The 22,793-nt window shown below is 48.7% G+C and overlaps 2 protein-coding genes across 9 annotated transcripts in view; one reads left to right on the top strand and one right to left on the bottom strand.

The window, feature by feature from the left end:
• LOC118508117 (ecdysone-inducible protein E75) overlaps positions 1–11,696 on the top strand; it is an 88,352-nt gene extending 76,656 nt beyond the window's left edge. For 7 of the 8 annotated variants that reach the window (XM_036047616.1, XM_036047615.1, XM_036047620.1 and 4 more), the window contains 2 exons: positions 2,745–2,980; positions 5,300–11,692. In XM_036047616.1, coding sequence (XP_035903509.1) covers positions 2,745–2,980; positions 5,300–8,035 — 2,972 coding nt within the window. In that variant the 3' untranslated portion in view covers positions 8,036–11,692. Of the gene's footprint in view, positions 1–2,744; positions 2,981–5,299 lie in introns of all 8 variants that reach the window. The other variant, XM_036047617.1, reaches the window with a different exon arrangement.
• Positions 11,697–19,086: 7,390 nt separating this feature from the next.
• LOC118508116 (transmembrane protein 145-like) lies at positions 19,087–22,619 on the bottom strand. The gene is made up of 5 exons (XM_036047614.1): positions 21,981–22,619; positions 21,753–21,902; positions 20,942–21,674; positions 20,585–20,863; positions 19,087–20,516 (listed from the first exon to the last, which is right to left on the bottom strand). The coding sequence occupies exons 1-5, from the start codon at positions 22,077–22,079 to the stop codon at positions 19,237–19,239; spliced, it is 2,541 nt and encodes an 846-aa protein (XP_035903507.1). The 5' UTR covers positions 22,080–22,619; the 3' UTR covers positions 19,087–19,236.
• Positions 22,620–22,793: the final 174 nt, after the last annotated feature.

The following is a 22,793-nucleotide window of genomic DNA, read 5'->3' as shown; positions in this document are numbered from 1 at the left end:
TTTTTTGGGACTTTTCATTTCTGACACCCACAACAGCGGACCGACCACCCTGTTCGGAAGGGGGAAAAAGGGTGTGGAGAACAGATTGTTTGTCGTTCCAAATGAAAAGGTAGAGTTTGGTGATCAAAAAGACATACTTATAATATTTTGCGCTTGTTTCTCATTTCGTTTCAATGTGATCCGTCTATTGTTTTAATCATTTCTTGTATTCTATGTGCTCTCTTGGGTTGGACATTGAACTTGTAAAAGTCAAACGTTGTCTTACTAAACTGTAAACTTCACTTCTACAAAATATTTTTAATTTTTTTTTTTCGATTCTCAATTAACGAATTTGGTTAACTGAATCAACAAGCATATCCATAAGCAGCATACCATTTCACTTTTCACACTATTCTCGTGTAATGGCAGTGGGTCCGCCAGGGCAGCTTTTTTTTTTATCTCTCACCCATTTCTTTATCTCTTTAACCTCTTCTCCCCTGTGCCCAATGATACGGTGTCAAGAAAGTAACACACTTTTCCTTTTTATTTTCCTTCCCATTTTGTTGTTCCGAAGCGCAAGCTGTTCGGCTTCGGATTTTCCATTTCACCCTCTGTACGATCACGATCCAAAAGAAAGCGCCACAGACCGTGCGCGCGCGAGAGAGAGAGAGAGAGAAGAGATAAAGAGCCTTTCTTTTGTGGTTACTGGCGCTGCTGCTGCTGGAAGCGCGTGTGCCGGTTTTCTTTTCGATCTCCCCTGTGCTGGGCTGTTTGAGATACTCCACTCCAAAACACCCCTTGCCAGTAAGGAGGTAATGATGGTGCCGTTGTGTTGGGCTGCATTGTTTTAACGAAAACATACACCACACGGCTTCGAGCCCATCCGTCGCGGGGGGGGCGGGGGGACTCCCTATCATACCGGTTCATTTCACTTTTCTTTTGCCACTCGGTTCGCGTGGTGCAGCCGCACGAGAGAGCGGGAACAGAATTGGCCACGATTTTCACCTACTTTTTCTTCAGACGGTGGTGCCTTTCTCCCGCCGCACATCATCAGCTGGTGGCTGACGGTTTTGGGCAGCTGCGTTCGGTCTGTTTTCTCCAAACTAACGAGCCCCATCAAAATAGCAGCAGCCACAGCAGCTTGGTGGTGGTGATCGACCGTCTAGCATTTGTGAATTTCTTTAATTTAAAAAAACAGAAAGTGAAGACAAACGGCTTCAGTCGCAGACGGTTGCCAATGTAAATGAGAGCAAGCCATTGGAAAAAGAGGAGCATCAAGAAGAAACCTATTTTCGAAAACTAATTTTAATTACTTCTCAATACAAAATAGTCAACACAAATCCACAAACCCCATATGCTGTTCATATGCTCCACCCAGCTTTAGAATTGATATCTCATCACCTTCTCCACTTTCATCCAGTCTGAAAAGAAAGGCAGGAAAGGTGTTACTTCTAAAAAAAATGGGCCTCCTCTTCTCACGTGTGTGAATTGGAGAAAGGATGATCGGGGTCATTCAACCAACGCGCTTGCTTTATACGGGTGCCATTGCTCTATCCGACTGTCACATGCCATTTAAAGCCAAACAAGCTCTGCCGGTGTGTGCTCCTTTCGCCATCCTTCTCGATCATACACACAGATCGAAATGTAGCACACGCATTGTACAAAACCGGAAAAGATCATATGATCCGACACGCGGCAGCAAACGAGAAACACAAACTCAACCCCCTTCCCCGTGGTGGAAAAAGTGAGAGTATGTGGGCAGGATTTAAAGTAGGTTAGCTTTTCGGAAAGTGAGAGTGACACCAACTCATCCGGAGAATTCTCGCCGACCTCAATAAGCGCACCAATAGCACACACCAAAAAAAAAAAAAAAGGTGGGTCACAAACCCAGACAGACGCGAGACATGGCCGGAAGTGGGCAGTTTAGAGAGACTCGCTGAAATAAATCGCCGATTTCGACCTTTCCACGGTGCGTTTTTTTCGTTTTCTTCTGTGTGTGTTTGTCTGCTTTATTTTGAGGTCAACTTCGATCTCGAGAAATCGAGGTGACATACACTGGTGGAGCTGAAGGCACGATGACGATGCGGAACTTAGAGTGCGCGCGCGCGCGTGTGCATGATGGAACACAGACCCGACCTCCCTCCTATCGAGCGATCGGATCGCATTTCGTATCGCCAAGGGAGCTCAGCGTACGTGTCCAGGGTCATCGATCATATACATGGTTTGGTGTTGGTGCGATCGATCGATTATAACTATCGGTAAATTTTAACCTTCGCCAGACACAGGTGCCAGATGGTGGTGGCGGTCTCCTCGGTGGCCGTCTCGGTTCACCTCGGTCAGGCAATAAGTCATGGTTTTTTTGTGTGGCGAAGGACGTCTTCCGCAGTTTTTGATGCACAGCCTGTGCGAAACTGTTCGGTGTAGTGGTGGGAAACAGACAGGCAGGCAGGAAGAGGTCAGGGACGTTCAATGCATTTTTGGGGACAAGCGTCTTCGATCCGGATGTCTTCGGAACGGAAGTAGCGCATGTCCTCGACGCGCACGTGGAACAAATGGAGCAAGGGCAGTTGGAATAGGAAACGCTCCGCTTCGCTTGTGGTTTGTGTTCCGTTCTGCATGAGTCTACGCAACCATGGTCGCAGCACGAGGAAACGGAAACCAGTACCCGAATCGCATTAGAACTCGTGTAGTTCCGTCAAATAAATCCCTTAAAGTAATGACACAGTAATCTAAACATTCTCCCTTTCTCTTTCTCTCCACAACAGCCGTCAGGTTTGGGCGTGTGCCGAAACGGGAAAAGGCCCGCATACTGGCCGCGATGCAGCAGAGCACACAGAACCGCGGCAACCAGCGGGCCCTTGCCAGCGAGCTAGACGATCAGCCCCGGCTGCTGGCGAGCGTACTGCAGGCGCACATCGAAACGTGCGAGTTTACGCGCGAAAAGGTCGCCGCCATGCGTCAGCGGGCCCGCGACTGCCCGAGCTACTCGATGCCGACATTGGTAAGTGATCCGCCGTGTCTAGCACAAGAAGAAGCACAAGTTTGAGGTTAGAATATTCTGCTCGCGCTCAAAATCGGCCCCCCAAAAAAAAGCACACACCAAACGAGGAACCTTTCTCAAGGTCAACGGCATTTGGTGAGCTGCCGAGGGGTCACTCACAAGCGAGCACTCACGCCACTCATCACGTCATTTCAAAAGAAGAATCACTCTCTCTCTCTTTCCCGCGCGCGCGCTCGCTCTTTATCGCACCGTTGGCTCTCATCACGTCACACGGGGGGTTTGCAAACGATAACAGAAATCCCCGCCCCAGTAAGTGACGGTGGGGTGGAATGTTTGCACGGGGGGATGGGGTGAGATGAGGTGAGAGGGTAGCAGACTGCTGCGCGATAACCTTGAAATTGTGTTTCGCTAATTTAATCGCTTGCTCGTGTGGCTTGCTTCCAAGTGTGTGTGTGTGTGGCGTGAGATATGTGGCGAACCTCCCGAGAACGATCGACTTCCTGTTGTGTTGTTTATACTCCCTTTCCCGGGGATCCGCCATCTTGCCATCACCCATCATCGGGTGAAATGAGTGGCGATGAATCTTGTTGCTTCGATCGCAAACGCCCTTCCACCCCCTTCCCAGATCGAACGCTTTTCCGAGAAATGCCATTGCCCAGGGGTTTTCGCAGCTATCGTGCTGGAACGGATCGTGGCCGACCCGGAATGACCGATAAGCGGTCCAACATTGGTTGGTGTTGCGTGGAGTGCGTGACGCACACACGAACGTTGGAGGTTGCCGAACGGGAACCGGGTGGTGATGTGCTACGAAAATGCGGAAATAGAATTAATTTTGAGAGGCGGCTCACACGTTCAGTTCCCGGTACGCGGTGTAACTCACAGGTTCGGTTCAATGTCGTCGGTGGCCATGCGTCTCCATCTTGTCCGCTCTCCCCCGTCTCTGTGGCTGTGTGCGCAGTCGTTGCCATGTGGAGACAATTAGGGGTGTGAGTGAGAGGAAGCGGACAGGGGAGAAGAAGAGAAGAGAAGGGAATCGTTTGTCGCGCAAATAGTCCGCTACATGGCTACAAACACGGTAACGGTTCTGTTGTTGTCCTTGAAAATTGAAGTTCAAGCGAGAGAGAGAGCGAGAGAGAGAGACATGAGGCACCGTTAACAACAATCATACTGACCGTGACGCACACGAGGAAACACAATCGGATCGAGAGGGAAGGAGGGAAGGGGAAGGAAAACCACACACACGCTACTGCCTTCCATTTTGCAAAAGACGTGACAACGTGACCGGTAATGACCGATAAAAGGTTAGACGGCGAGCAAGCGAGAGAGAGACAGAGAGAGATGCCTACTGAGATTAATTAACCGCATCGTTTCACAATCTACTGTTTGCGGAATGTGCTGACTACTATCTATAGCTCACACACATGCACACACACACACCGCGAGAGAACAAAGAACGCATAGAACACTCCCAAAAAAGCAAGCTGTTAAGTCATCAGGGTAGAGGCAGCAGAAAGTCAATAACCTGTGCTCTGTAATCGTTTCCCCCCGAACGCGCTTCTCGCTGTTCCGGTGACTGATAAAGCGGCTTCTTCCGTCTATTTTTCCTTTTTCGTCGCTATTTTTGTTATCAAAAAGCAAACAAAAGCGTCACGAAGGCAGCTACTGGAATTGAGTGTGCTGTGTGTCCTCCATTTTGTCAACGTGTCAACGGCTCATCTCCATCGCAGATCCCTCCACCTCGCTATATACTCGCTTATCACACACACACCGTACGTGACAACTGCGTAGACAAATGCTCCTGCCTCTCTCGCTTACTCACGTTCGCTATCTCCCTTTTTTCACACCGGAGCACAATACGCGAAACCTTGAACCTCCACGCCAGGTTCGTCGACCTTGAGAAGGCGGCCACACTGACAAATGTATCGAAATTGCTTCTCCATCCAAGTTGCCAAGCAAAACCCGGTGCGATGGAGATGGCACACGGACTCTCGCTCTCGCTCTCGCTCTAATCTCGCGCACCGCTTGCTTAGTGTGGCAAATTTGGAGCGTTTGGTGAGCGATGGAAACTTTTTTGGAAGCTTGCCCGCTTCAAGAAGCGACCTGAACCGTCTTGGATTGCTTCCGGGCGCTACAGATGGACGATAAAGTGATCACCTTGAACCGCTTGCACGTCTAGACGCGTGTATGTCAAGATGATTTGCATACTGGGCACGATGGTGTTGGAGATGGCGAAGCATTGCGAGTGCTTCGTTAATGTAAACGTCACACACTCTAATCTAATCTCTCATTTCTCGTTCTCTACTCTATTCTTCGTTGCAGGCATGTCCCCTCAACCCAGCACCGGAGCTACAATCGGAGCAGGAGTTTAGTCAGCGATTCGCACACGTCATCCGGGGTGTGATCGACTTTGCCGGCATGATTCCCGGCTTCCAGCTGCTCACGCAGGACGACAAATTCACGCTCCTGAAGGCGGGTCTCTTCGATGCGCTGTTTGTGCGGCTGATCTGCATGTTTGACACCTCGATCAACTCGATCATCTGTCTGAACGGGCAGGTGATGCGGCGTGACACCATCCAGAACGGTGCGAACGCTCGGTTCCTCGTCGACTCCACGTTCAACTTTGCCGAGCGCATGAACTCGATGCATCTCACGGACGCCGAGATCGGACTGTTCTGTGCGATCGTGCTGATCACGCCCGATCGGCCCGGACTGCGCAATGTGGAGCTGATCGAGCGGATGTACACGAAGCTGAAGGCTTGCCTGCAGACCGTCATCTCCCAGAACCGACCGGACAAGCCGGAGTTTATGCAGGAACTGTTGCGCACAATGCCCGATCTACGCACGCTCAGCACGCTGCACACGGAGAAGCTGGTCGTGTTCCGGACGGAGCACAAGGAACTGCTCAGGCAGCAGATGTGGTCGGCGGAGGAAGATCAGGGAGCGGTACTGGATGCGAAGAGCCCCGCCAGCTGGAGCTGCGATGGTAATCAGGTGGAGGTCGAGATCGCCAAAAGCCCGATGAGTTCCGTGTCGAGCACGGAGTCCACGGAAACGTCCTCCTCTTCGTCATCCTCCTCGTCCGAGTACCACCACCTGCACCATCACCATCATCACCACAATGGTGGCATCTCGTCGGCAGCTTCGGCTGCTGCCCCGCTGCTCGCCGCTACCCTGTCCGGTGCCTGTCCCATCATTCGTCACCGTGCCAGCTCCGGGTCGTCAGCTGAGGATGATCTGATCGGCGGAACGGCGCAACATTTGGCCCAGAATGGACTAACGATTACGCCCGTCATCCGGTCGGTCGGGTCCTCATCGTCGTCGTCGGCATCGTCCGCTTCGTCCGCCTCGAGTCATCTCCATCACCATCATCACCATCACGTGTCGCGGTACCGCAAGCTAGACTCGCCGACTGACTCCGGCATTGAGTCAGGCAACGAGAAGCACGACAATCCCTCTCCGCAGCAAGTGCAACAGCAGCAGCAACAGCACCAGCATCTGCTGCTCCACCCGAAACCGGCCAGTAGCAGCGTCAGCAGCGGCTCCTCGTCCTGCTCCAGCCCACGCTCGTCCCTCGAGGATCCGGCCCTGGAAGATAGTAGCAGCAACCAGGCCAAATCACTCCATCATCACCCCCAGCAATCGCTGGCGCGCCATGCGAGCGTGGAGAACATGCCGGTGCTGAAGCGCGTGCTGCAGGCACCTCCACTGTACGACACCAACAGCCTAATGGACGAGGCGTACAAACCTCACAAGAAGTTCCGCGCCATGCGTCATCGCGAGAGTGAAGCGGAAGCGGCCTCCTCCTCTACCACGTCCGCATCATCGTCGCCGGTAGCGGTCACCACCGTGCTTGCGTCCTCTTCCTCACCCCGACCTGCCCCGATCCAGCCCCAGCAGCAGCAATCATCCGTCGTGACGGCGGCCGCTCCATCGCCACCGCAGCACCACCAGTCCCAGCTGCACATGCATTTAACGCGACCCCAGACGCAGTCCCACCAAAGCAGCGGCAGCTTCCTGCAGTCCGCGTCGGCGAGGTCCAGCCCGCAGCCACCGGTCAGCGGGCAGCACCACAGCACCTACTCGTCCCTCTCGAGCACCCACTCCGTGCTGGCCAAATCGCTGATGGAGGAACCGCGCATGACGCCCGAGCAGATGAAGCGCACCGACATCATCCACAACTACATCATGCGTGAGTCGGCACAGGAACAGCAGCAGAACTACATCAAGCAGCAGCAGCAGCAGCAGCAGCAGGGAGGATTGCTCGTCTGTGGACCGAACATGGCCAATGGGGTGTTCCAGCGTGCTTCGCCCCATCTCACCGTGTCCGCCGTGTCACCGGCACCGTCCTCTTCCTCCTCGTCCTCTTCCTCGTCGAGCCCTGCATCGGCCCCGACCGGCTGTCCCTTCGGTGGTGGGTCCAGGTTCCAGCAGGTGATCCACGGTGGCGCTAGTGCAGCGGCCAGCGTCATCACGACCACAGGGCACCGTGCCCAGCAGACACCTTCCCCGGGTAGTCTCACCCCACCGGATACCTCCTCCTCTTCGTCCTCCTCCTCGTCGCTGTCGGTCGTGTCCTCACCACCGTCCGCGGCCTCACCGTCCTCTTCCTCGTCGACGAGCATCCGCTACTTCCAGTCACCACACTCCACGATGACCTCACCGGCACCGCCGGCCTCCCCATCGTCGGTAGTCGTCGCCCCGCCGCTCACCCCTTCACCGCGCCTAATCGAGCTGAAGGTGGACATCGGAAGTAGTGGCGCCGCCGCCTCCACCACCACCACCACCTCCCTCGATCCGTGCCAGCAACCATTGAACCTGTCGAAGAAGTCACCGTCGCCGGCCCCGGTCGGTGTGGTGTCTGTGGTCCAGCGGCCCATGGTCCTGCCAACTGCAGCTTCCTCGTCCTCCTCCTCCACATCGCCCGCACCCATCTCACCGGTGGCGACTGCAACGACCGTGGTAGTGGCCACCAGTAGCAGCAGCAGCAGTAGTAGCAGCAGTACTAGTGCCACCAGCAGCAATCCCACCATCCACAAGATCCTACTCGAGGCGTAAGAGATGCCGAACGAGAGAGAGAGAGAGAGTCATACGAAGTAAACCACAAGAGGCAGACCAGAGAGATATATCCGGACGGAGGAGTCGTCGAGAACTACATCTACACATCTGTACAAATTTTTAATGTGTTAAGACAACTGGACCGAAGGAGCGGGGGGGGGGAGATGAGAAGCCTAAAACCACTCCACACACACACACACACTGGCACACGCGGAGTGGTGACAGTTTGTATTATAGTATTTTAGTGTCACACGATCTACAAAACGAAGCAGGAGAACGTTTGAAACTACAATTGCGAAGCCAAAAACTAAGCGACTGCTACTGCTGCTGCTGTTGTTACTATTGCAAGACACAAAAAGAACTCTGTCCGCGCGTGTGTGTGTGTGTTTCTGGGAGGGGTGGAAGGATGGAGTTGCTCTAATAGATCTCGATTTTTTGTTTTATTAAAGAAAGCTTTCCACCGACCACCGATCGTAGTGTGAGAGGAGAAGGGAACCGAGTCAGACAGACAGAATCAGGGCTGTGTGCGTGGAATGAAAGCGAAACTAGGCCGGTGTCAAGGATCGGTGCAAAAGAAGGGGGAACAGGAAGAAGGAGAAGAAATCCTAGTGTGATGAAGAAAAAGCAAAACAAAGGGAGGAGTAAGGCGAAAGGTTTGTAGCATATATTATGATTATTATTATTATGGTGTAGCGATAGGTTTTAAGGGAGGGAATTTAAAGTTTAGAGAGAAAGCAGAAAAACAAAAACCCACACGAATGCAGTACTCTGCTGTTGTTGCTGCGGCTGTGTGTGTGTGTGTGTGTGCGTATTAAGAAAACAGAGACATTAATTGCATGAAAAAGCAGCCAAACTACACTAAGCTCTGGGAAGCGATTAAAAGAAAAAACAAAACATTCACACTCACACACACGCAACAGGATAAAGAATGGGGAGAAAAGTCCTTTTCCCTTAATCTTTTGTACAGTAAGCAGTACACCGTCAGCAGTAGTGGTGGCACAAGAAGCAAAAAAAAAATCTATAAGTGTAAGGAACTACAAAAACAAACACAGACACACACACAAAGAAGAAAAAACATGCAAGACACTCACATAAACAACAAACGCATAACAGCACAGCACACAGCAAGAAAAAGAGAAGAAAAAACACACACACACCCACAGAAACTATTTAGAGAAGAAGAAGCAGTAAATTTATGCGCTGTTTTCAAAGCAATGGAATAGCGATTTTTTAATAAACAAAAAACAGAATTGATGATTTAAAGATGAAAAGAGAGAGAGAGAAAGAACGGAATCAGAATCAGGTAAAACAGTTAAATACGAACAATGGCAGCAAGCAATTGAAATAGAAAACATAAAACTAAGAGACAAACAGTTATAACAGAGCAAAACAAAGTAAAACAAACAAATGTTAACTCTGCAAACCTCTACCTACAAGCACATGAAACAAAACAAACTGAACCTACACGAGGGAAAACTGGAAAAGAAAGCTTAAGTTACTTGTAAATAGTACTGCTAGTGATGTAGGCGAACGGTGATGAGAATGGAAAAGTATGCAATACACCCAGGAAGTACCCAAGGAACGTCACGAAGCGAAGGTGGAAGAAAACAAACAAAACATATTCAACAGAACAAAACAAAAAAGAGGAGAAAACGAAGGAAGAGCAGAAAGCAACCAAGAGATTAAACAAACAAAACACAAGAAAGCAAACAAAATAATTATACAAAACAGAAACTATAATTCCGCAGATTAAAGAGAAATAGAACGAAAGAGAGAAAGATATAGTTTAACGAAGCGTTATAAAAAGAAAACAGACACGAAAATAGCAACAGCAGAGAGGTTTTTGGTTGAAGTGTTTGTGTGTACACTGTATAAGCATGTGTGTGTGTGCGTGTGATAAAGAAGATGTATAAAACAAAAAAAACAGAAAGAGAGAAAGAGAGAGAGACACTTTAACACTAAAAAAAACAATGAGATTCTTACAGGAAAACAAGGTAGATGAAGCAACAAAAGCAAAAGCAATGAACGGGAAAATGAGTCACAAACAACTACTATTATTATTATGATTACTACTACTACTATTACAACTGCTGCTGCTGCTGCAACTACTACGGTTGGCACACAGAACAAGACAATGAAACCAGAACCACAAACAAGAGTAGAGAGCCGCAGAGCCGGAGAGAGAGAGAGCGAGATGTAGTGAGAGCTGAGATTGAACTGATTTTGCTTAAGCATTTTCTTCTCTTGCAGACACTTTTCATCTTCACTTTTCCTATGTTTTTTGTTCGCTGCTGGAACACACAAACACACACGTACATGCATAGGGGAAACAAACCATCCTTCGTTTATAGTAGCACATTGTGTGTGAGAGAGAGAAAGATGAAGCGCGAGAGAGAGAGAGAGAGCGTGAGAGATAGAAATTGCCTAGCATTAGAGCGTGTAGAGCGTATCATTCTGATTCATTATTATATTATTATAATTTTATTCTAATTTTAAATTCCAACAATCGAGAGCTATATATTAGTGTGTGTGTGTGTGCGCGCGAAAGTGTGTATGTAAATAGCGCGAGTGTGTGAGTGGTCTGTGCGTGACCGGTTAGGTTGAATTCAAATTTTAAAGTTTAATTTACTTGTTTCATGTTTTTCATTTTCACAAACACTTTCTCCTTTGAGCTAGAGTAGTGTTTTTGTTTCTTTGTTTTGTTTTTATTTTTTGTCCTTCCGCGTATAGACTTAGTTTAATCAAATTTGTGTTCTTTTTCAAAAAAAGAACCGTTTTTCTTTGTTCTTCTTTTTCACTTCTTAATTCGTTCTATATAGTTTTCAATTGGCACAATGGCGTGCGTGTCTGTTGTGTTGCTTAGGGGTTTACGTATGTATGTGTGCGTTACGGTAGTTTATTTATTGAACAAGCTGTTTGTTTTTTTTTCTTCTCTTCCGTTTATGTTTGTGTTTTATCTTAGCTCTTTTTTAACATACGTATAACTCAATTTGCTTTTATTATGTCTCTGTATTGGTTTTGTTACTCCATTTTCCCACTTCTTTCCATTACTTTTTATCTTTCGTACTAGAGTTACACCTTTGCTTTGCTGCCTTTTTACGTATTTTTCGTTACGTTAGCTCAATTTACGTTTTACGGTTCCACACAACAAGGACGAGGTAGTGCAGTGTAAAAAAAGGAAGTAAAGTCCGTGTTTAGAGGTTTTTTTTCGCCCCTGTTTTCTTGATTTAGTCGATAAGTTGTACAACAGTAAGTGAAAACTCCCTACTAGAAGAGGAAGAAGGTGAAAAGGTGAATGCGTGCGTGTGTGTGTATGTGTGTGAATACCATTACAAAGAGAAGATAAGAAAAGTGAAAAAAATCACACAAACACACACACACACACACAAAATGGGATTATGTGCAGAAAAGATAATTAAACACGGAAAAAGAACCATTTCTTATTTTTAATTTTTAAGTAAACGGCAACCTAGACAGAGAAAAAAGTGAGTGTGTGTGTGAGAGAGAAAGAGAGAGCGAGCGAGTGAAATAATGAGTTTCCTTAATTGATTAAATGTGCGTTTTTTTTATTTATACACTATAAGACAATTAAAATAAAAACTGATTTTAATACAACAAAACAAATAAAACAAGCAAAAAACCATAAGCATTGAAAAACAAATCACAACTTGCATTACGTTTTCTTTGGGAGGGAAACCAAACAGGGGTGGGCCATAGAAATGAAAGAAAATGTATAAAAAGGAGGCATAAAAAAGCGGAAGGAAAGAAAACTTGATTGGCACTAACATGGTCTTTGGGGGTTTCATTTGGGAAAAAGAGGGACACAACTACTACTCCAACTACTAATACTAATTCCGGATGACAGATGGGAAAAGTTCGGTTTATGGCGGTGGCACGATGAGACTGTTACTTTGTAAGGTTTTGCTTTCAGCATCAAAAGTTTGAGGTTTTTGTGGGACTGTGAGGAGAGAAAAGAACTAAGAAACAATCCAAATTGAGATAGCAAGAGAGAGAGCGAGAAAAAATAATCAAAGAGAAGCAGTAAGGCACTAGAATGATATAAATACTAATAAGGGCATTTGGAAGAAAACGATACAAAAAAGATAAAATGTAACAAAAACACACACACAAACGTAAAAACACACTCACAAAACAATGCAATGCAAATGTTACTATGAGAAAGGACCTGCGCCCACTAATGACCGATTATTGATGCTAAGAAAACGAACTCGAAAATCATGAAACAAAAATGCAATAAAAAGAAAACGAAACCAGCATGGAACAAATCATTTTTCACCTGAGCGAGCAACACTGTGAAACAGAGCAACTAAACAAGAAGAGAAGAATATCGATTTAGAAAGAGGAGAAACTATACCTGGTAATGGGAAGGAGAGGAAAAAGAGATGATTTACTGAAGAAAATTGGAAGAAAAAGAAATACTCTAATTTTGAAGAATATGAAAAATCAACTCATTTGGTGGAAAACTGTGGAAATGAAAATAAAGTATTGAACTATTGCTTCATTGTTGCATTTAATATGAACCGGTGCGTGGTGATGCGCTTTCTCTCTCTCTCTCTCTAACTATGCATCCGAACTAGATCTCAGTAGCCACTGACAGTTGTGTTTGACAGTTGGCGTCACGGTGATCAGCAAGATGGCGCTTCAGGAGGATGAATTTGAAGAAAAACTGTTTCAAGCGATCGACGATACAGCTGATAAGCGGCAACAGACTCGCATCGAAGCGTACGACCTTATCCGTGAGATTTTAATGCACAACTACATCCCTGCTGCGCTCACAAACCGCAAGATGGCGCTACTGTCAGCTTTGGAGAGGTCGCTCAGAAAAGGAAACGAGAAGGAACGTATCGTTGCTGCTAAACTCATTCCGCTGCTAGTGATTCAGTGTGAGGCGGTTGAAGGTGTTCAACAAATCGATAAGCTGCTGAAACCGGTCTTGATTACTACTATGAAGGATGCTGAAAACGTTGCTTGCAGTGTAACAGTCCACTGCAGCAATGCTCTTGGAATGTTGTGCCTCGCTGGTGAGAATGATCCTGATGAGATTCTGGCAGTAATGAGAATGGTACAAGAGATCTGTTGAGTGTATACTCGACCAAGCAGCGGAGGCCCGGACCGTAACGCCGTTACTCGGTCCTGTCAACGGATGACAGCGATCGACGTGCCATGCGGTTCATCCTTCGTGTTCGGGCTTCGGGACCGATCGGCCTCTTTCTTGATCCAGCCGCTGCCGAGACAGGACGCGTTAGACGAGCGAAGTTTTAGCGTGTGTGTGTGTGTGCGTGTGTAATAAGTGTAATAAGTGTAATGTAATAAATAAGTTTTTAATTTGTTGTAAACCGCAATCGTCCGCGTACCGGCATCATTGTCTCCCCCGATATCACCAACATAAAAGTGGCGACGAGGAAATTTGGTAAAAAAAAGTGATACACACGCAGAGCAACAATTCCTTCCTCACGCAAACGCCGTCGTACGGACTCATCGATGGAGGAAGAGCAGCGCCGTCTCTCGCAGCAGTTCGAAACCCCGGGTACTGCGTTACTACAACCCGGATACGGCCAACCGCTCCCGTCAAACGCTCCAGCGGTCGAGCAGCAGGGATCTCAAGCGTCCTCGGTACATTTTTCGCCATCGCTATCATCAGCGCCCACAAGCCTTCATCCGCCATCGCTCGCTCCAGCCGCTTCGATGCAGCACCCGCCATCGCTACCAGGCGTGTCACAAAACGCCACCAGCATCACTGCCCACAAACGCATCGCAGCAGCAGCTACCAGTAGTGCATCCGCCAAGTGCATCACAGCAGCAACCACTAGTATCGGAAATCGCGTCGCAACCGCAGCAGCAGCATCGGTCAGCTCCAGCCAATCCGGAGCAAATCCTGGACTCGCTGGCGAGAAACATCACCGAATTCCGCTTCGAGGCTGAAGCCGGTCTAACGTTCGAGGCGTGGTACTCGCGCTACGAGGATCTGTTCGTCAGTGATGCAGCCAGGATTGACGATGCGGCCAAGGTACGAATGCTTATGCGGAAGCTAGGATCAATGGAGCATGAGAGGTACGTGAATTACATTTTACCCCGTAATCCCCGCGATTTAACATTTGAGGCTACCGTGGAAAAATTGAAGGCCATTTTCGGCAAGGCAGAATCCCTTTTAACTAAACGCTACAAATGCATGCAAATCGTCAAAACGAAAGCTGAGGATTTTTTGGCCTACGCATGTCGAGTCAATCGGGCATGTGTTGATTTTGAGCTGAACCGCATGGGTGAAGAACAGCTCAAGTGTCTGATTTTTGTATGTGGGCTGAAAGAAGACACGGATAGAGATTTTCGGGTAAAGCTGCTCTCGCGTATCGAGGAACATGCTGAAATCACCCTCGAGCAATTATCGGCGGAGTGTAGTCGTCTGGTGGCATTAAAGAAGCAAAATGCGATGATCATTGGAGAAAAAGAGGAGCGAGTGTTGGCAATTCAAAATGGCGCGCGCCGTAGCCATCATGGGTTTCGCGGCAAAGGATTGCGCTCGCGTCCCATACACCGTGATGACCGGTCGGGAAAACCAAGTAACCCTTGTTGGTTCTGTGGAGCTTTGCATTGGGTGAAGGATTGTCCGCATACTAACCATAAGTGTCGTGAATGCGGTGAAGTTGGTCATCTGGAGGAACGCTGCCGCAAGCAGAAGCATCGGGCTGGCCGAAAGTTTTATCGCCCAACGCGATTTGCTAAAACCGTCACGGTGTGCAGCGTACGGGCTAGTCGCAAGTTTGTGGAAGTTTCCATCAATGGAGTTGGCATCCGGTTGCAGCTAGATACGGGTTCAGATATATCGGTCATAGGTCGTTCAGCGTGGGAGAAAGTAGGGAAGCCGTCATTGGTGCAGCCTACCGTTTGCGCAAAGACTGCCTCTAATGAGAGGCTGGAGCTACTTGGCGAGTTTAGAGCAGAGGTTGCCATTTGTAATGCTACCAAGCCGGCGATCATCCGTGTGGCTCAAGTCGATTTATTGTTACTGGGAGCAGACTTGATTGACCTTTTTGCTCTTAGCTCCGTTCCAATGGATGTGTTTTGCGCCAAAGTTTCGACGACCGCACAGATTCCCAAGGAATTGCAGAGCCGTTTTCCGGAAGTTTTTCGTGGCACAGGGCTTTGCACGAAAGCGCAGATCAAGCTGCAGCTTAAGGATAATTGCCGTCCGGTGTTCCGCCCGAAGCGACCGGTTGCATACGCAATGCAGGCTACAGTAGAGGAAGAGCTCGATCGCCTGGTCCAGATGAATGTGATCACACCTGTTGATTACTCGGAATGGGCGACACCAATAGTCGTCGTACGCAAAAGCAGTGGAGCTATTCGAATCTGCGGCGATTATTCGACGGGGTTGAACGATGCGTTGCGTCCGCATGAATATCCGTTACCGCTCCCCGATGATATTTTTGCAAGATTGGCCCATTGCAAATTTTTTAGCAAAGTGGATTTGTCAGACGCATTTTTGCAAGTTGAGATTGAAGAGCGTTACAGGCCCCTTTTAACGATCAACACGCATCGAGGTCTTTACCTTTACAATCGTCTGCCTCCTGGATTAAAGGTTGCGCCAGCCGCGTTCCAGCAGATAATGGATGCGATGCTCGCCGGATTGTGTTACACTTCTGGCTATCTGGACGACGTTGTTGTCGGGGGAAGAACTGAAGAAGAGCACGATGAAAATCTCAACAAGGTGCTTCAGCGTATTAAAGAATTTGGGTTTACTATCAAAGCTGAGAAGTGTGCTTTTAAGACGCATCAGATAGAGTACCTCGGGCACATAATTGATCGTACTGGCCTTAGACCAAATCCAAAGAAAATTGATGCTATTGTAAACCTACCAGCTCCATCAAATGTGAATGAAGTCCGCTCGTTTTTGGGTGCCATTAATTACTACGGAAAATTTGTGCCTAACATGCGGAATTTGAGATACCCCCTGGATAACTTGTTGAAAGATGGCAATCAGTTTGTATGGACGAAGCAGTGCGGAGAGGCCTTCAGAAAGTTCAAGGAAATATTAAAGTCTGATCTGCTTCTGACACATTATGACCCTACGGCTGAAATTATAGTAGCCGCAGACGCCTCATCGGTTGGGCTCGGAGCCACCATTAGCCACAAGTTTCCGGATGGATCAATAAAGGTGGTGCAGCACGCGTCACGGGCTCTAACGAAAGCAGAAGAGGGGTACAGCCAGATTGACCGCGAAGGACTGGCTATCATCTTTGCAGTAACCCGATTCCACAAGATGCTTTATGGCAGGCATTTCCGCCTCCAAACCGACCACAAGCCATTGCTGCGCATCTTTGGATCAAAAAAGGGAATTCCTGTGTATACTGCCAACCGGCTGCAGCGGTTCGCTCTAGCGCTGCAGCTATACGACTTCGAAATCGAGTACATACCCACGGATAAATTCGGCAATGCAGACCTGCTGTCGCGGCTCATCAGCAAGCACGCGAAACCGGAGCAGGAGTACATGATCAGAAGTTGCAGCAGCTACGGAAAAGGACCCTCTACTGCGCGAAGTGTACCGCTACGTCCAATCGGGTTGGCCAGGCAAGGTCAGTTATGGTGCGGAATTGGCCCAATTCCACAACAGAAGGGAAGCACTGACGACCGTTGGCGACTGTATCCTCTTCGGAGAGAGGATTGTGATTCCCGCAGCTTTGCAGCAGAGATGCCTTAGACAGCTTCATCAAGGGCATCCGGGCATCCAGCGAATGAAGGCGATTGCACGCAGTTTCGTGTATTGGCCATCATTGGACAGCGACATCGCCGATCGAGTTGCTTCATGCGAAGCATGCCAGGCTGCGGCGAAATCACCACCATCCCAGATACCATCATGTTGGCCGAAGCCACCTGGGCCTTGGCACCGCGTACACATCGATTACGCTGGACCTGTGGAGGGAGCCTATTTCCTGATTGCGGTAGATGCCTACTCCAAGTGGCCGGAAATCATTAAAACTGCAAGTATTACCTCATTCGCTACAATATCTATTTTGCGAGGAATATTTGCCAGATTTGGACCGCCAGTTACATTGGTCAGCGACAACGGTACCCAGTTCTCCAGCGAGGCCTTCAAGGAGTTCTGTGAGTGTAACGGCATCGACCATGTTCGCACACCGCCTTTTCATCCACAGTCCAACGGCCAGGCAGAGCGATTTGTGGATACCTTCAAGCGATCACTGAAGAAAATACGGGCGAGGAACGTGTCCCTTGAAGAGGCCCTGGACTTGTTTCTTCTCACGTATCGCTCAACACCAAATCCTGCTTTGGACCAGCGCACACCAGCCGAAGTGATGTTTGGAAGAACGACCAGGACAATTCATCATCTATTGCGCCCTCCTGCAGCATCGGAGTCTACAGCGAAGGATGACTTTCGTGAATACCAGCCTGGTGATTTAGTGTATGCCAAGGTGTATCGGGCAAACTCTTGGAATTGGATAGCAGGGAGGATTGCTCGCAGAATTGGCAACGTCATGTACGAGGTTGTGTCGCACGACCAGAGAAGACTTCGGCGTCATGTGAATCAGCTCCGCCGCCGTGTCGCTAGCTCATCAGAACGGAACGAGATGGATCAGCACCAATTTCCCCTTAGTTTACTTTTAGATGAGATGAGTTTGACGTCTCGTCAGCAGTCGCCGTCCGCTTCGCTGCCAACGGAGCCAGCCTCATCTTCAGCAGCACCGGCGCTGACAGGGGTTCAGCGAGCACCGGCATCATCGCCAGCATCATCCGTGCAACCGGAGGTACAACGAGCGGCTTCGTCTAGTGGCAGCAGCAACACCCAGCAGACACAGCTACCACGACGATCTTCTAGGACTAGAAGACTGCCTCGTAGGTTCAGCGCGTATCGGCTGAATTAAAAGGGGGAGGTGTTGAGTGTATACTCGACCAAGCAGCGGAGGCCCGGACCGTAACGCCGTTACTCGGTCCTGTCAACGGATGACAGCGATCGACGTGCCATGCGGTTCATCCTTCGTGTTCGGGCTTCGGGACCGATCGGCCTCTTTCTTGATCCAGCCGCTGCCGAGACAGGACGCGTTAGACGAGCGAAGTTTTAGCGTGTGTGTGTGTGTGCGTGTGTAATAAGTGTAATAAGTGTAATGTAATAAATAAGTTTTAATTTGTTGTAAACCGCAATCGTCCGCGTACCGGCATCATTGTCTCCCCCGATATCACCAACATAAAAAGATCCTTCAAGAGGACCTTCCGTATAGTGTAACCAATAAGCTTTATGCTGGAGTTTTAAATGCCTGGTCGCTACTACTAACACTCCTGGCACCGAAAACGATTGTGGAGCAGATAAACGGAGGCATTCTGCTATCTTCCAAAGATCTGGTTGCAATGCTTGAGGAAACGCACCTTGCAGTTCGTACATCCTCAAGCAAGACACTTGCGCTGATGCATGAGCTAGGCCATCAATACGATCCCAGCTTCCTCCATGAAGAACTTCCCGATTTGATGGACATTCTTCAGAAGCTTTCGACGACGTCCAATAAATACCAAGCAAAAAAGAATCGCAAACAGCAGCGTCACGCCTTCCGAGAGGTGTTGCACTATTTCCGGGAAGGCGTAACACCCGAAATTGGTATCAAATTTGAAGATGAAACACTCCATCTTGACCGATGGGCTATTCGTCATCAGTATTCTTGTCTGAAGACTGTGCTAACCTCGGGGATGAATGTACATTTGAAGGAGAATCTATTAGTTCGCGACATCCTGCAGCTTGGTCCGAAGGTAGTAAGCAAGATGGAGAAACGATCCGTAAAGATGTTGAAGCTAGAACAACGGTTGAGTAATGGAGCTGCTTCGAAGAAGCGTTCTATTACACGCGGCAAAGAGCGTGATATACGATCCTGCTTATGGGAATAAGAGTTTTGAGGAATTTCTGAGATAAATAAAGGATTTGAAGTTGGGGAAGCCTCTCCATATCTATTACCTATATCAACCATAGAACCAGGGCTTCTCAACTGCATAATCACTTCCTCTAGACATCAAACATGGCGGCAAGGGTGAGATAGTGAGATATCAAATCGAAACTGAACCGATCAATCATTTATTGGTCTGCTGCTACGTAAACACTGGGAACGAAAAGAGACAAACGAAAGAAACGAGTGGTAAATCACGGCACACGGTACAACACACACACATGTGCAATAACACTTCCTCTAGGGATCACGCTTTGCTGCAAACAGATGCTTTGGGACGGCATTACCACTGCCACCTTCATTACTAACTGCGGGCTGTTCCGTCGCTGAATCGCTGCCCACCATAACTGGACTAGCGGCTTGCTGTCCATGCTCCAGACTGGGCAGGATAATGCGATTCGGTTTTCTTGCTCCTTCAGCGGACGTCAGTGCGCCGCCATTGCTGCTGCTAGCTCCAGCTAAAAAGGGATTAAAGGGTCGTTTCTCTTCCCGTTCGCCAACGCCACCGCCCCCGGACGACTGTCGCTCGATCGGTCCGGACGCGACGGATCCATTGCCGCTTAGAGGAGGATTACTCGACACCTGCTCAGCTACCTCAAGCGAAGGATGACCGGAAAGGTCCGCTTCAACCTCCAGCGCAAGTGAGTTCCGGTTGTTGCGTTGCTCTGCTTCAGAACTGGGATTTCCATCCGGTCTTGGTCCTCCGTTTGCCGCCGGACTATTGATTGAGTGACCGTTCCGTACCGGGTCTCGATGATTTGTTCCGTTCGAGGTCCCATTCTCCCGTCCTGCCGGTGCTGGGAAGGATACATAGCTCAGCGGAGTCGAGGTACTGTGATAGATATCTCGCTCCCGCAGATATTGATCGTACAACCCATCTCCGCGAGCCAGAGGGACCAGAAACCCATTCCCATGCCCATTCTGCAGTACCGTTTCCGACGGTGCCAAAGGATACTGATGTTGCAGTGGATGATTGTGATGATTCGCCAAGGTAGTTGGTTCGTACGGATGTTTCGGATACGTCACCTCGTCGTCCTCACCGTGCGAAATACCCACGTGATTCGTCCGCACATGGTACGGAAAGCTGCGGTTCGCTCTCGAAGGCCACGTCAACCAAAGGAACGCTAAATGGCCAGCAAACGCTACCATACCGAGTGCTCCGTGCATGACGGACTCACGCACCCACGGGTCGAGCACACTAACCCCGAGCAGTGTAAGGACCGGTCCACTTAGAATCCACAACGAGCCGAGCATCGTGAATGGGTAGTAGAAGGGAGTTTTCTCGGTAAATTTGCGAATTGTGGCCGCACAGGCGTACATGAAGAAGACCCATCCGGCACATCGCAGTCCGGCCAGTCCGAAACCGGCTGGAGATTCGTAGAGATTGAGTACTTCGCCCGGATCGAACGCTTCGGCCTGGTAGATGTACAGCGACACGTACACAACCACGTAAAGGTTGATGAAGATGGTGATCTTGACCGTTGAGCAGGTTTTCAGGCGAGCTCTTGTGATGGTGTAGCCTGAAACGGGTCATCCAGAGATTAATTCTTCATGCTTCAAGGATGCTGTTTGCGCTGTCCTTTCTTACCCTTCGCCATTAGCAGTAGTAGAAGAAGAAAGGAGATCTCACTAGCACTCGTGAAGATGCCTCCAAAGTTAGGAAACGGTCCAATTCCCGACACGGCGTACTTGGTCCAAGTGACACTGAGCAGCAATATGCCGAACCACTGCAGAAGGACGCTCAGTGTAAACAGCCGATAAGTGCAGTGATAAAGATGGCGCGCCTTGAGTTCAACGGCACAGATAAACACCGCCAGAAGCAGCATGCTGTAGGCGATCGATTCGGCCAACAAAATTGGAGGAATATCTGCAAATGAAACAAGACTTCTCGTTACTATGGCAACTCTCGCCCGAAAGACAAGCTACTAGACACAGTGCCACTTACACATCTCATCGGCAGAGAAATGCTCATGCCAAAAGTCTCCCGGCGGTCCATTTGTCATCCGGAACCGATACTTCACGTCCAGCCCCTTTCCAACTCCATCACAGTTGGCGATCGCGATATACCACCATCGTTCCCGTGAACTTGTGAAGCTCCCGAAGTTACTGCAGCTCACTATTAGCCGCGTTTCGTACTTCCCCGTTGGTGGTGCTGCACGGCGCAAGCGTGTCCCGTTTGTGGGTGGATCGTACCGTTGCGTGTGTTCTCCCATTTCATCCACACCAGGAAAGAGTTGCTCCACCAGCAGTCGATAGTCGGTACTATTCTCGAGCAGGTTCACCTCACCATTATCTCCGGCAAAAGCGCCTCCTTGGATGGAGCTTGCCGATGTTAGTAGCATCTCGTACGGAGACTCTTCCGTCCCATTCCCGGTGGTCGTTTCTTCAAATGGGAATTCTGGCTCCGTGGTGCTTGTTTTCAGGAACTGATCGTAGTACTGTGCATCATCGTCCGGTGGTTTGATGTCACCTCCCGTCACGGCTGAAGTGCCACGCGGGGTCGGCGGTGCACGAGTCGTGGTAGTGCCACTATTCCTTGGCAGTGGATCATCCGGCGATTCTTTAGCGGTCGGTGTGCGCAAATGACAGCCGGAGTAGAGATTGTACGGGGTTCGCGGTGATAGTGGAACGATCTGATTGTCTTCCGGATGTAGCACGGACAGCTTCTCGGTACATGTCTAGAGCAAAAAAAAAAACACAGCGGCAGCATTCATGAAAGTTCTGATGGATTCCAAGAATTAATAATGCAAATGTACCTTATCCGTTTTGTAGACCGCTGGCCACTGCGTTCGGTCATCGTAGTATAGGAGCAGCTTCAATTCGCCCAATTTCTTTTCGTACTCGATCAGATACTCGTACCTTCCTTTGCCGGACAAGAAGCAAAACCTGGCCAAGAATGCCCAATTCTGGGGGGAATAAATGGAGACCAAATCAACACAATAGTTAATATGCTCTAGAGGTCCTGCTCCGTTGGTCGGACTTACGTCGGATGTTTTGAGATGACCTTCGACATACTTTGCTTGACCAATCGGTACACTTCCACTGGTCAACAGTAGCACGATGCCCACCCTTAACAACGTCATTTCGCTACACCGTAAGCGTTGCACATAAACTCACAGTATGTTTTTCGCAGGCAAATGGCTAGAAATTGTTACTTTTTTACCGCAAACAGATAAACAGCACCAACTTCCGCTGGTTTCTTTTGTACAAAGTGGCGCAAAGAAACACGCACGACGCATTGCATCGTGCACAACAACCGAGTGTTGTGATTTGTTTGCGTTCTTTCCATTGAGACGGTTGTTAGGGAACGTTTCGTTCCGGGGAGGTTTGTTTTCCGGCTGGGTTGAGCTCGTTGAAGGGTTGATTACTGTCTCTTGCTAGGGGCAACCGTACAAAACACACATACCGATGTACAAAACGTGTCGGTGAGTGTGTTTTCAAGCGGATTGTTGCATATGGTTGTTTCTTCTTCTGCCAGGAGTGTCTCTATTTTAAAACCTTTTTTTGTAACTAAGACATCTCAATGGTTAAGTTCTGTACACTAAAAAGCCCCAAAATTATAAGCTGTTTTATAAATAAATACTACATTGACACTGCATACTTCCTCAGCCAATCACTCACAAAAGCGCCATCTGTTGGATTTGAGCCGTACTGCTCTGTCGACCGCTGTATAAAGCACGGTTGACACACTCAGTCCCGAGCGAAGATTTAAATTAATTAAATTTAAAAAAATCATTTTGTTATTTGATATTTGATATTTAATATTTTCGGACATATTTAACTAAAGGCAAATAAAA

The sequence above is a fragment of the Anopheles stephensi genome, chromosome 2 (assembly GCF_013141755.1).
Source record: "Anopheles stephensi strain Indian chromosome 2, UCI_ANSTEP_V1.0, whole genome shotgun sequence".
NCBI classification, from domain to species: Eukaryota; Metazoa; Arthropoda; class Insecta; order Diptera; family Culicidae; genus Anopheles; species Anopheles stephensi.
This window is presented reverse-complemented; position numbering and strand designations above follow the sequence as displayed.